General features: G+C 35.6%; 1 protein-coding gene across 1 annotated transcript in view; it reads left to right on the top strand.

Moving 5' to 3' along the window:
- Nucleotides 1–14,935, top strand: part of NUDCD1 (NudC domain containing 1) — a 91,656-nt gene that overhangs the window by 6,872 nt on the left and 69,849 nt on the right. The window contains exon 2 of the mRNA XM_001136325.7: nt 5,046–5,200. Coding sequence (XP_001136325.4) covers nt 5,046–5,200 — 155 coding nt within the window. The remainder of the gene's footprint in view (nt 1–5,045; nt 5,201–14,935) is intronic.

The raw sequence follows: 14,935 nt of genomic DNA, 5'->3' as shown, positions 1-14,935 counted from the left end.
TGCTCTTAACTCTGGTCCTCCCGTGTTCTTTAAGTCTCGCTTTAGAATTTGTGGACTTGTACTTTTACTTTTTTACACCTTCATAGATAAATAGCAAGCTCAGTAACTAGGTGAAAAGAAGACTTACTGGGTTGATTCTAGAAGATAAGTGGTCCATGAAGTGACCTTTGTAAGTTAACGTTCTTGGCCTCTCTCTTCCCCCTTTTTAAAGATTATTATACTTTGCTTATGTAAATATTAGACTGCATCATATTTAATTGGTGTCAAAGAGTTAAATATTGGCAATATCATGTGGTTCAAGTAATAGTGTATTTTGAGAAGCCAAGAAACAGTAATGAATATCATTGTTAGCACCATTAGTGCAGGAGACAGGTCTGTTTTATTCACTGTTTGTGCCCAATGCCAACCACAATGTCTGGTACGTATAGTAGATATTCAATAAATAATTTATGAATGAAAAACTATAGCCCTTTGAGGTCCCATGAGGCTTTTGTGGTTTTCATGTGTGAAAAACTAGGTTTTGAGGTTCGGTAAGTATTTGGGCAAATGTTAAGGGAGACTCTTCTTTTGAGGCCCTAAGTTCTTTTTAGAAGACTAATCCTTATCAGATTTTTCAGCAAAGCTCTTTTATTTTCAATGCAAGGTATCATTAAATAATAAAATATTTACTACACTGGCTTCTCTGTAAAAAGTTCCTCTTCTTCAACCCTTACAAAGATCTATGCAGAGATTGAAGCCTCGCTGCCCCCTACTTCTTTTTTTGGGAGAACTCTGCAAAAGAGCTCTGCCAGTAGCTAAGAACTGTCACATTCTGGACACTGCTTTTCTACTTTCAGTTGCTCTGCCTCCCACTTTTATAATCAAGATAATTGACATGGTCATCATCATGTGATAACTTTTCCTTTCTCATTTGGGGCCAGAGAGGTGTCCTTTTTCTATGCGTTAATAGAGATTTTACAAAATAGCATGTAATATGGCCTAGACTCACATCTGTGTCTTAATAACTTATATAAATTATTTTGTTGGAATGAAACAATCATGAAGTGTTGTAATAAGACTGATGTCTAAGAAGCCTCCAGTTTGTTCAGGATTGCCCAGAGGTCTTTGCACAGATATGAAGAAAATGTATTTGTTATATCGTTGTCTAATATTACTGCTTCAGGCCCTTATGTTACCATGCAGTTTTCCTGCAGTATCGAGTTTCATCCACACAGTGGTGCTAGAAAACCAAGAATACATATTTCTAACTGTTGCTTATAAAATAAGTGGTGTTATATGTTTCCTCAACCTCTATCAAATCTATCATAATTGGATTTTTACCTGTGAGATGTTTCCATTATCTCTCAACCAGATGATTGCAATAGCTTTCTAGTGGATCTTCCTGGATTTACCCTGCTTTATTCCAATTTGTTTTCCATATTGTAGTTATAAGTACTCTTTTATAAACTCAAATCTGAACTTTACTCTCCTGCTTAAAAACTGTTAATGAATTCTTTTAAATTGAATTTGTCAACAAAAATAAATACAGTCCATTCATAATCCAGTTTTGCTGAGTTTTCATTTATTGCAACCTTTCCTGTACAAGTCCCCTTGTTGCTCTGCATTTCGGCCAGTGTGGCCTTCTTTGAACAGTGTGGCCTTCTTTGTGTTCTTTGAACACAAATTTTTCTTCCTACTTTTTACAGATTTTCCTTCTGTCTGGAAAAGTAGAGGAGTGGGTATGCATGTATATAGGTGTATTTTTTATTTTAAAAATATGTTAAATTGATAAACTGGGATTTTATGTTATATTTTGATGCATGCATACAGTGTGTAATGATCAAATCAGTATTTACGGTGTTCGTCAACTTCAGTATTTACCATTTCTTTGTGTTGGGAACATTTGAAATCTTCTAGCTATTTTGGTACTCGCTGTTTTGAAATACACAATACATTGTTGTTAACTGTAGTCACCCAACTGTGCTATCAAACATGAGAACTTAATCCTTTTAATTGTATATTTGTACCCATTAAGCAACCTCCCTTCATCCCCCACCCCCATCTTTCCCAGCCTCTGATAACTATCTTTCTACTCTCTCCCTCCATGAAATCCACTTTTTTAGCTGCGTGTATGATGTCTTTCTGTACCTGGTTTATTTTATTTATTTATTTTTGAGATGAAGTCTCACTCTGTCCCAGGCTGAAGTGCAGTGGAGCGATCTCGGCTCCTGGGCAACCTCTGCCTCCTGGGTTCAAGCGATTCTCATGCCTCAGCCTCCCCAGTAGTTGGAATTACAGGCACGCACTGTCACACCCAGCTAATTTGTTTTTTGAATTTTTAGTAGAGACGGGGTTTCATCATGTTGGCCAGGATGGTCTCAATCTCCTGACCTCGTGATCCGCCTGCCTTGGCCTCCCAAAGTGCTGGGATTACAGGCCTGAGCCTTGGCGCCTGGCCTTGTGCCTGGTTTATTTCACTTAATGACCTCCAGTTCCATTTTTATGGCTGAATAGTATTTCAGTGTGTGTGTATACTACATTTTCTTTATCTGTTCATCCTTTGATGGCCACTTAGGTTTCCCCCATGTCTTGGCTTTTGTAAATAGTGCTGAAATAATCATGGAAGTGACGGTATTCCTTTTGATATACTGACTTTCTTTTGTTTTGATAAATATTCATTTGTGGGAGTGCATATTGTGGTATAGTAGTTATAGTTTTAGTTTTTTGAGAAACCTCTTTACTATTTTCCATAATGGCTGTACTAATTTACATTCCCACTGACAGATTATGTGTTCCCTTTTCTCCACATCCTTGCCAGCATTTGTTATTTTTTTTTGTATTTTTTTGAAAATAGCCATTCTAACTACAGGAAGATGATATCTCATTGTGATTTCGATTTGCATTTCCTCAATAATTAGTGATGTTGAGCATTTTTTCATGTAACTGTTGGCTATTTATTTATATATTCTTTTGAGAAATGTCTATTAAGATCTTTGCCCTCTTTATAATGGGACTTTTTTTTTTTTTTGCTTCAACAGCAAAAAAAATTTTCATTCCTTATGATTGAACAGTTTGCAAATATTTTCTCCCATTCTATAGGTTGTCTCTTCACTAGGTTGTTTGTTTCTTTTGCTCTGCAGAAGGTATTTTTGTTGTTGTTGTTGTTTAGTTAAATATAATCCCATTTGTCTTTTTGTTTTTCTTGCCTATGCTTTTGAGGTCTTAACCATAAAATCTTTGCATAGACCTATATCCTGAAGCATTTCTTCTCTGTTTCCTTTTTGGTATTTTTATAGTTTTTGAGTTGATTTTTGCATATGATGAGAGATAGGAGTCTAATTTTATTTTTCTGCTATGGATATCCAATTTTCACACCATTTATTGAAGAAGGTATCCTTTTCCCAGTGTATGTTCTTTGCACCTTTGTCAAAAATCAATTGGCTATATGTACATGGATTTATTTCTGAATTCTCTATTCTGTTCCAGTGGCCCATAAGTTTGTTTTTATACCAGCACTATGCTGTTTTGGTTATTATTGCTTTGTAGTACATTTTGAAGTCAGGTAGTATGATGCCTCCAGATTTGTTCTTTTTGTTCAGTATTACCTTGGCTATTCAGGGTCTTTTGTGGTTCCATACAAATTTTAGGATTGCTTTTTTCCTTCCTGTGAAGAATGTTACTGGTATTTTGATAGGGATTGCATTGAATGTATAGATTGCTTCGAGTAGTATAGTCATTTTAACAATACTAATTTTTCTGATCCATGAGCATGAGATGTCTATTTGTGTCCTCTTCAATTTCTTTCATTAATGTTTTGTAGTTTTCTTGTAGAAGTCTTTCACCTTCTTGTTAAAATACTTTTTCTTAAGTTAATTCTTTCTTATCTTTTATGTCGTGGCTCAAACCTTGGAAAGCTTTTGTTAATCTCCCCAAATAGAACTCTTACATTATGTGTTCTCATGGTACCCAGTGATTATTCTTTATCACAATTTAATTATATAAAATTTATTTCATAAAAATTATTTAAGATTTATATGATTATTTGACTAATGCCCATTTCCTCACTGTATCATAAGTGCTAATTGGCAAGATTCCATTCTTGGCTCATCACTGTGTCATCGATGCCTATTGAAATTTTATTTATTTATTTTTAAATTTATATTAGTTTCTGTATAAATGAATATAAGTCAGACAGGACTCAAAGCAGGTATTGGAAGTGGGAACAGGTGAGCATTTGGGGGAGGAAGAAAAGAGTTGCCATCAGAATACAGTAAAGTGAGTTTTATATTAGGGTAGGATATTGGCTCAGCATAATCCATTTGTATGTTTCCTGCTGGGGCAGAAATTAATTCCAGATCATGAGCAGTTCTGAGCCATGAAAGTTTCCATCTTCATGAAAGGGCAGGAGGAGTGGGAGGAAGAGATCACATTTGCTAGATTTAAACCTAGGGAAGCAGCTAATGCTTAAGTGAAGAAATCTCTGTTCTGTAAGTAGGAGATCTTGTTTCTAGTCCAGCTGTGATACTGTTTTGCTCTGTACCCTTGGAAAAGATGTAGTATAACATTGGAGAAGTCATTATTTGTGTATACATTTATTTATATAACTGTATAATGAGATTTTAAAAGTTAATTTCTTAATGTGTATTAAAATGAATGAGATAATAGTATATTAAAACATTTTTAAAGTATATAAACACTTCATAAATTGGGCTTAACATTTTCCTGGAAATGGTAGATTCTTCAATTTTAGAATTTCTGTTATTTTTATTCATAATTATTAGAGGTGCCTAAAAGAGGGTCATGACATAAAAAGCCCTATCTCCTGTGGCCACTGTATTCTAAGTCTTGTAAGGACGTGGGACCATATCAGTTTTACTTACTGTTTATCCTCTGTACACAGTACCCAGAAATTATCTTTGAAAGAATGATATACTGAATTGTCCTGAAGGCCTTTGTGATTGGCATTCTGTGATTTTTTTTTTTTTTTTGCCTTGTAGGCATTCTACAGATAGAAACTATCTGAGGCAAAACTCTTGATGTTTATGTTTGCTTTTCTTGTATTTCAGCTGTGGCAGAGGTAAAACTTCGAGATGATCAATATACACTGGAACACATGCATGCTTTTGGAATGTATAATTACCTGCACTGTGATTCATGGTATCAAGACAGTGTCTACTATATTGATACCCTTGGAAGAATTATGAATTTAACAGTAATGCTGGTAAGAGAAACATGTATGTAATAATTAATATATGTATGTAATATCAAGCAAATTTGATAATTAAGTTTCCCTTTTGAATCTAATATCCAGAGAAGTGAGGTGCACATACCTGTAGTATATGGAATCCTATCTACGTAATACTCCATTTCTTATTTCAGTTTTAATTTTTCTCTTTGATCCTGTTATTTACACTTACTCACCTCCACTCTCACCATTGGGCAGCGACTCTCATGGATTTTATATATTATTAATACTGATGTAACTGTTCATGTCTGCTTTTCCTATGTGAGGTGTTGTCCCCAACTATAATGGTGAATTTGCTTTTGTTTTAGTTTTTACTTTATGTATTTTTAACTATGTTAATTGGTACAAACATTTAGAATTGTTTTATTTATACTGAATTGATTCTTTTAGCATTATAAAATGTCTCTGTTTATCTCTAGGTTCTGTGAATATTTTTTGTCTTGAAATCTTCTTTGGTATTAATACAGTTATTTCTGGATTTTTGTAAATTAGTATTTTTCTTCTTATATGCTTTTTCTATTTATCAGTGTTCTTGTTTTTAAAGTATGTGTCATAAAGAGCATATAGTTGGCTCTTGTTTTTTCCATATGACAATCTTTCTCTTAATTGGAGGGCTTACATTTATACTTAATTTAATCTAGTTCCCAATATTCTTGGGCTAATATTACCATCTTGCTCTTCTCATTATGCCCTGTTTGTTCTTTGTTCCTTGGTGTCTTTGTTCCTACTTTTTTGCGGGAGGAATTAATCACAGTTTTTCTTTTTAAAAAAATGTCCTTAGAACTCGATTTAATTTCCTCTTTTGGCTTTTTATTTAAACCTGTTTGTATTATTATTTTTTAAATGATTGATACAGAGGTTATAGTGTTTTCCTTGACTTACCACAGTCTGCCTCTAATTAATATTATTTTACTTTAAAAACAATGTGAAAACTTTACAACAATATAATTCCTTTCACTTACCCTCTCATTGTTTGAGCTAATTTTATCATATGTTTTTCACCTTCATATGCTGGAAACTCCACAATACATTGTTAATATATTTGCTTCAAACAGCCAATAATCTGTTAATAGCTTCCTAAGTACTCTGTTCCTTCTAGCCCTCCTGCGCATTGCATCTACAGAGTAGTCTGTCTAATTTGCGTGTTTAATATTATCACTTGCTAAAATTCTTTTAATATTTCCTTCATGGCAAAATCCATGTTTTTAATATGTAATTTAAAAATAGGCAATGTGTTCATGTAATTTAAAAAACAAAAAAGTTATAAAAGGTATTTAATGAAGCCTCTTTGATCCCATCTTTTATCTATCCTATCTCCAGTATCCATTATTTCCCCTGCAATGTCTTTATTGGTTTTGTGTGTCTTTCCAGATGTGGTAGGTTATTTGTTGTTGTTTTTTGCAAGTATAAACACAAAATGATGTTGCGGGAAGTCAGGGACCCCAAATGGAGGGACCAGCTGAAGCCATGGCAGAAGAACGTAGATTGTGAAGATTTCATGGACATATATTAGCTCCCCAAATTAATACTTTTGTAATTTCTTATGCCTGTCTTTACTGCAATCTCTTAAACATAAATTGTAAAGATTTCATGGACACTTATCACTTCCCCAATCAGTACCCTTGTGATTTCCTATGCTTGTCTTTACTTTAATCTCTTAATCCTGTCAGCTGAGGAGGATGTCTATCGCCTCAGGACCCTGTAATAATTGCATTAACTGCACAAATTGTACAGCATGTGTGTTTGAGCAATATGAAATGTGGGCACCTTGAAAAAAGAACAGGATAACAGCAATTGTTCAGGGAGTAAGAGAGATAACCTTAAACTCTGACCGCAGGTGAGCTGGGCGGAACAGAGCCATATTTCTCTTCTTTCAAAAGCAAATGGGAGAAATATTGCTGAATTCTTTTTCTCAGCATGGAACATCCCTGAGAAAGAGAATGTGCCCCTGGGGGTGGGTCTCTGAACTGGCCCCCCTGGGCGTGGTCGTCTCTTATGGTCGAGACTGCAGAGGTGAAATAGATTCCAGTCTCCCATAGTGCTCCCAGGCTTATTAGGAAGAGGAAATTCCTGCCTAATAAATTTTGATCAGACCAGTTGATCTCAAAACCCTGTCTCCTGATAAGATGTTATCAATGACAATGGTGCCTGAAACTTCATTAGCAATTTTAATTTCGCCCCAGTCCTGTGGTTTTGTGATCTCGCCCTGCCTCTACTTGCCTTGTGATATTCTATTACCTTGTAAACTACTTGATGTCTGTGACCCACACCTATTCGCACACTCCCTCCCCTTTTGAAAATCCCTAATAAAAACTTGCTGGTTTTTGCGGCTAGTGGGGCATCACAGAACCTACCGACATGTGATGTCTCCCCCGGACGCCCGGCTTTAAAATTTCTCTCTTTTGTACTCTGTCCCTTAATTTCTCAAGCTGGCCGACGCTTAGGGAAAATAGAAAAGAACCTACGTGAATATTGGGGCAGGCTCCCTGATGAAATGATATATATTCTTAAAATAAACTTTTCATCTTTGCATATACGTTTATATGCCGAGTTTTCTCCAACCTTGTCTTACAGCACTTTGTATACTACATTCTAGCCATACTAAACTCTTGCAGTTCCTGAGACATGCGCTGTATCCTATTTCTTCTGGTCCTTTTCTCATTGATTAACTACCTGGAGCATACTTTTAATTCAGTGTCAGTCTGCTTTGCAATCTTTACTTAAGTCCCAGGTAACCATTTTGTCATCTAGCAAGCTTGCCTTGACATCTTACCTCTGTTCCCCTAGGAATATTCACACCATTGGCTCTCAAATCTACATGTGCTGTGAATTTCTTCTAGTCTAGAGGTTGATACGCTTTTCTGCACAAGGCCAGCTAATTTAGGCTTTGTGGGCCAGATAGTCTCTTGTTGCTCGCTTTTGCTGTTGTAGTGTGAAATCAGCCATAGACAGTTTATAAGCAAGTGAGTGTGGCTGTGTTCCAATTAACCTTTATTTACAAAAACATAAAATGGGCCGAGCGTGGTGGCTCACGCCTGTAATCCCAGCACTTTGGGAGGCAGAGGCGGGCGGATCATGAGGTTAGGAGATCGAGACCATCCTGGCTGACACGATGAAACCCTGTCTGTACTAAAAATACAAAAAATTAGCCAGGCGTGGTGGCAGGTCCCTGTAGTCCCAGCTACTCAGGAGGCTGAGGCAGGAGAATGGCGTGAACCTGGGAGGCAGAGCTTGCAGTGAGCAGAGCTTGCAGTGAGCCAAGATCGCACCACTGCACTCCAGCCTTGGCCACAGAGCAAGAGTCCGTCTCAAAAAAAAAAAAAAAACATAAAATGGGCAGGAATTGGCCTGTGGACTGTAGTTTGCCACCCACTGGACGAGGCCATGGGTTCTAGCACCCAGCAGAAGGCTTGATCAGTATATTTGTTGAATGGATAATAGCTGTGTAAAGTTCATTATTACTGTTGGAAGTTGGCTTTGGAATAGGGTCTTCCTCCTGTTATATAATCCAAGTGTAGGTATGAGTTCTGTATTGGCAATGCAGTGTTTATCTCAAAATGTTCAGAAAGGAGTTAGACATTTCCTGGTAATAAATATTTTCCTTCAGGTGACTCCTAAAACAGATAGTGTAAAATTCTGATTGTTGCTTGTTGGATCAGAGGAGATGCAATCTGGCCTCTTACTCTTAGATATTAGTTGCTTTTTCTTGCTAGCCCCATGTTCTACTAAGGATTACTATCTAGGCCCAATGTGTATAAGCCAACTAAAGTGATAGGACATGCATTTTTATGAGTGGCTATGCTCTGATCTCTCTGATCAAATAAATTTTAATGATCAAATAGATTTTGATGTAGAGTTCTGTGTGTATGTGCATGAAAGTTTTTCCTTAATCCTTTTTGTGTTAACGAATAGGGCATTTGTTGATAGCATTTGCTGTACCATAAAGTTTGCCAATAACATTTATTCTACCAATTTTCTGACTCAAGAAGTCAGATGACATTATGGTAGATCTGAAAGTGTTAATTTTTGTATACCATCCATATTCATAATCTATTTTACTTTTCCATAGATATCTTGTGGCACATGTAATGTAGCTCTAATACGTGTTGTTAGGGAGGTAGGGTAGTTGGTCAAAAGGGAACTAGACATTTAAGACAGACTTACCAAATGAGTTCATTTTAACGTGTTTATTGAAAACCTACTCTGTGTAGGACACTAATGTATAGGTTGGTGCAAAAATAAAAACGGTTTTACCATTACTTTTAACATGTTCAAGTACTTATACTTCTACATATAAGTTCAGGTAACTTATATGTTATACTTTTTAGGTGCTAATATGAGTGTACAGGTAACTATTACATGGTAATATGTAGCTGACAAAAAGGGTACAGCAGTCTCCATATATCCTTGGCTTCAGTTTCATAGAAAATAAGAATAATGATAAGGTTTTTTAGACGTTAAAGCAAGGTGTGTGAAAATGCTTTGAAAAGTGGAAGGCATTATGCAAATATAAAGAGATATTACTGGCATATGCCTTGGGGTATCACTTTATGGAAGACAAACACTGGCTAGTTTTTTTTGCACATAGTCCTTCTTTGAGAGCAGTAGAACTGTATGATAAGAATAAATCATAATGTCAGGTAACTTTTATTGCATAGAGATTATTACATATCAGGAACAATTCTAAACACTTTACACGTACTAACTGTTTAATCCACAGAACAATGGATCCTGTGGATCCTTTCTCATAGGATAATATCCTGATATTATCCTGATATACCAGATACTATTATTATCCACATCTTACAGTTGAGGAAACTGAGGCATAGGGATGTTTGTAAGAGTCTGGATTTAAACTCATTTATTCCAGAATGCCACAGTGCTCTACCAGTTCTCCTTATTTCTTGTTAATAGAGACGGATATTATGTGTTAATAGAGACAGAGTTTCACCATGTTGCCCAGGCTGGTTTTGAACCCCTAGGCTCCAGAGATCCGCCTGCCTCAGTCTCCCAAAGTGCTGGAGGATTACAGGCATGAGCAACTGCTCCTGGTCTCTATTATCATTTTCAGTGCCAGTTCTCTAATCACCTGTTCAGTTTTTTGTGCGGTAATGGGTTTATTCAAAGTGTGTTTCTAGGGTAATTTTGTAATATGTATTTTTATTAGAGGAAACCATCAGTTTCCTCTTAGGTTTCCAAATATGCTGCTATAAAGTTGCATGCGTTATGCTCTTAAGATTATTGTTGTCTTTTCTCTCTTTTCTCTTTCCTTTCTATATTTTTCCTCTTTTTGCCTAATCAAGCTTTAGGAAGGGTATTAGTTTATTTTTAAAGAACCATGTTTTAGGTTCTTACAGCTTGTTTTCTGCTTAATTTTCTTTGGTTCTCAGACCATATTGTACCTTGGAATAATTGTGGAGTAATTGATCAAAACAAAAACTAATTTCAAGGTACCATTTCCCAAAATTCTGATTCATTATTGTCAGGGTTGGTCATGGACTGGGAACCTGCATTTTATCAAGCACCTCAGGTGGTTTCGCTTGTGGTCCAGGGATGACCAGGTATTAAGAAATTTTGTACCTGGGATACGGAAGAATACTACACTTATTTCTTATTATTTTTCTCATCAGCCACAAATGAGATCAACCTACTCTGAGTTTCTGTCAGGTGCAGGCAGGTAGAGAATGTTGACCACTAACTAGACTATTGGCTTATAGCAGAAAACAGCTCTTCCAATATCCATTTTATTGTTTAATAATTTTTTTTGTTTTCTTTTGTTTTCATCAAAGGCACACGTGCACAAATCCTAGACAGGCTCCTTTTCTGTGACTGATGTACAAATGACCACCTTTGTTAAACCTGAACTGTTGTAGTAAAAGTGAATGCTATGGGACCCAACACTTGAAAGCCATAGGTTGCTAGGTCTTCAGACTGTCTGGAGCCAGCAGGTGGCAGCAGGTCTACATACTGGTTTATAAAGACAGAATACACTACTTACAAAAAAGTTTAACTTGTAGGTTTACAGTCCTTAATTTTAGGGAAATGTCCCTCGGAAAGAAGTGTGCTAAGGAAGTAGAAAATGCCTTGGGAAAGCAAAAATGTGTTTAAACTTTGGTTTTTTAATACATCCTTATTTTATATATTATGGCTTATTTTAAAGTAATGTGTTCCGTTTCTTAATATTTAGGAAATTATTTCTGTAATAATTTGTTTTGTATTTACCTGAAAAGCTAATTTGTTTCTGTTACTAAAAGAGTGTCATCTTATAGTGCCTCTTTAATTTGTACTTAAAGGTCTAAGGGGCAGTTACTGGATTTCATTTGTAAGAATATATGTGTGAGGTTGTATCTTGGAGTGACATGTTACAACTATTTGTTAGAGGAGCTCAGTTTTATGTCAGTATGTTCATCTCTAGGCCTGAATGTCAGCTTGTTTTCACAGTTGAGTTAATTATTAGGGGACCACTTACTTACCTGTGTAGAGACGAAGGCAAAGTGTCCCCTTTATTCTTAGAAGGTTTGCTGAAAATCTGTTGACAAACGGCAGATTAACATTAGAAAAAGGCATATAAATATATTTTAACATGTGTACATGGCAGAATCCAGGAAAATGACTACCCAGTAACCCAGTGGGGTACAGATGCTTATATACCCTTATTCATACCCTTCTTATGCTTGATCAGTAGGGGACATGGGGGACATGCGGGATAGCAAATGATCTTTAGGGGGAAATGAATGAATGGGCCTAATGCTCAGACAATGATTAGTTAATACTTTTCTTTGGAAATTGAATGGGATGGAGAGCAGACAATGGTTTGTGACTAAGTTCATCTGGGCTGTAGGTGGGGTGTTTAATTTTCAGCCTCTTCCTCTGTGATAGAAGTTTTAATCTTCTCTGGTTAATGAAATTTCAGGGAAAGCAATTGTGTTTCTCTTTGGCAGGTCCAGTTTATAGGTAGATGAAGGAACTTCAGAGAATAGCTTTATCCTGTGCTTGGGAGAGACAGGAAGGGAGGGGAGGCCAGAAAGACCTTGAGGCTGCTTCATGTTGAAGTGGCATTATTTCGGAGTAACATTTTTTGAGCTGCAATGCCTGATGAAAGAAAAAAATAAAGAGTGGGGTAAATACTTAGAACTGTGCGTTTAATACAAAAAAAAGGGAAAAGGAAAAAGGAACTTTTTATGTTCTTTCTTCCAAATAAAGTTAATGGTTATTAATGATGAAAATACTTTGTCCAGAAAAAGATCACTGCCTTTTAAAACGGCAAAGTTTTAAATATCATTGTCTCATAATACTAGTAAATAGTATCTAATAATACTAGTAAATGGTATCCCCACTTGCTTATTTTTTTAAACTTGAGTAGCCCTTTCTATAAATCTATATTTATTAGAAAACTACTTCGTTAGTTCAAAGATTCTCTACTTATAGCTGCAACTAAGAGGGTCCCAAAATGTGTTTAAAGATGTTTTTTATAAATATATATAGTTTATGTATTACTTGTTTACTGTTTATTTACAGTGTCATTTATATATAATATATGGGCATTATAATTTTTATATTACATCTATATTGACCCAGGCATCTGCATTAAAAATACTGTGTAGAGGCCTGAAGAAAAACTGAATATAGTAGTTACATTCAAGGTTGATTTGGGGGGTTGGGGATGGGTATACTAGAAATCGTATTGCGATCTGAAGTATTAATTTATTTAGAAAATCTTCAGAAGTGATTTCTTCTCAAGCAAATGTGGAGTAGGGGAAAGAAAACCAACTTTTGGAGTAGGGTTTTATCAGGATTTGAGTCTTGGCCCTGTCATTTTCTAGCAGTGGAGCTCCAGGCAAATTATTTAATCTTTTTGAACCTCTCTTCTAAGTGTAGTGAATAATTTTAACTTCATAGAGTTTGGTGATAAATACATGACATGGCAAAAAGTCAAAGCACTTATTTAATAAAATTCTTATACATTATACTGATTCAGTAAGTATTCCGTTCATCAATGAAATTTTAATCCTTCTGCAGTCAGCTGTGTAATGTTGCCTTAGAATGATTTTCAGTGTTAGCCCTTGAACGTAGTTACATTAACTCTTTTTGTGAGGAAAAAGAAAATGATTATGTGAGACCTGGACATTATAGATGTCAGTTAGCATATAAAGTGTTGTTATGAGAGCATGTAGTGAAATTGTCAATAGAGGTTATTCAGATATAAGTAAATGCTATATTTTGGGATTTAGAGAAAAAGATATTTTATTGCTTATAGTCCATTTAAAATTAAACTGTACTTTGAAAATTAGATCTAAACAATCAGAAACATTTAGTTTGCTTTCACTTTAACTGTCATTAATGCAAGTAAGAGAGCCACTATGTGTTTCCTTTTGTGTTTTAATTTAATTTTGTTTTCACATTTAGATACTCAAGTATCTTAATCATTCTATTGGATATTGTACCCATTTATCTGATTGATAATTAGACTTCTAGCAACCTCCGTCATGTATAACCAGGTATTTTAAAGAAAATGGCTTAAAATGCTCATAATTGTGTATAAAATGAAGAATAGTAATTTAACAAGTTTATCTCTACGTTCTTCCCAGTAATGGTTTATTAGATTAAATGCAGTGTGGGGCCATGTAGTAGACACAACTAGAAACCTTTACTTTGAAATAACTGTTTTGAGGAAAGCCTCCCATTGTATCTTACTAATACCTTTAAAATTACGTATATCACACACAAGTTGCTCAGTCTTAAAATAGTAATGTATTTGAAGCAAAAGGGGAAAATTTTCTCATACTCCTGATCTCCCCGACCACTACACTTCAGTCTTATTTTCCTAATGGTAAACATTCTTAACAGGTCAGCATGTGTCTATCTATACTTTGTGCTGTCGTATCATGATATTTGTTTTGGCATATATGGATTCATATTGTATGTATTCTGCATCTTTTTTAAAAAAATCAGTATTTTATGTCAGTATTATTAATCCACCTTAGTATATTTAACAATTATTTGGTATTCTATAGGGTGGATGCTCCATAGTTAACCATTTGCCTGCCAATGCTCTCCAGACAAAGATACCAGGCACGCATCTGTGGTTGAATGAGTTGGATTTGTTACTTTTGCAGTAAGGGAGAACACATACCATGGGAACCACAGAGTGTTCAGTAAAAGGAACAGGATGCTGTTAGAAGGTTGGGCTTCTGTTGGGTGATTTTGGAGGAAGGGTTAAAGAAAGTGAGGCTTTATTCTAGATTGAATACTGTCAGGAAACTGGTTGTTTATGTAATGGGTATCTTAATAAGTCTTACCTAGAAGGAGGGAAGACTAGACTGAGGCTCACACTATAATTAGTAAGGAAGCTGCAGCTGCTTATATTGGCCTGGTCATATTTGTAGCCTTGACAGTGTTGATGTTTTATCTGTGTTCAGATATTACTGTGAAGTGCTGCTTTTTTGTCCTGCTCCATCACGGTCATGCAGAGGCCTTATCTGATGTTTATGTTTTGTGAAACTATTCCTGTTCAACAGAACACCTGTTAGTGCCAGGCTAGCTCGTAACAAAACAAAGGCCTGGCTGATACTGCTAGGCCTTCTCTGTAATGTCAGGGTCTGCTTTCATCTTACCTACTTTATTGATAAACAACTAGGTTGTTTTTCCTAGTTTTTACTGGCACAGTTTTTCCTTTTCGTTATTAAAATAAACATTCTTGTTACATGGATC

The sequence above is a fragment of the Pan troglodytes genome, chromosome 7 (genome assembly GCF_028858775.2).
Source record: "Pan troglodytes isolate AG18354 chromosome 7, NHGRI_mPanTro3-v2.0_pri, whole genome shotgun sequence".
Taxonomy (NCBI): domain Eukaryota; kingdom Metazoa; phylum Chordata; class Mammalia; order Primates; family Hominidae; genus Pan; species Pan troglodytes.
The sequence above is the reverse complement of the archived record's forward strand: the minus strand, read 5'-3'. Positions and strand labels throughout refer to the sequence as shown.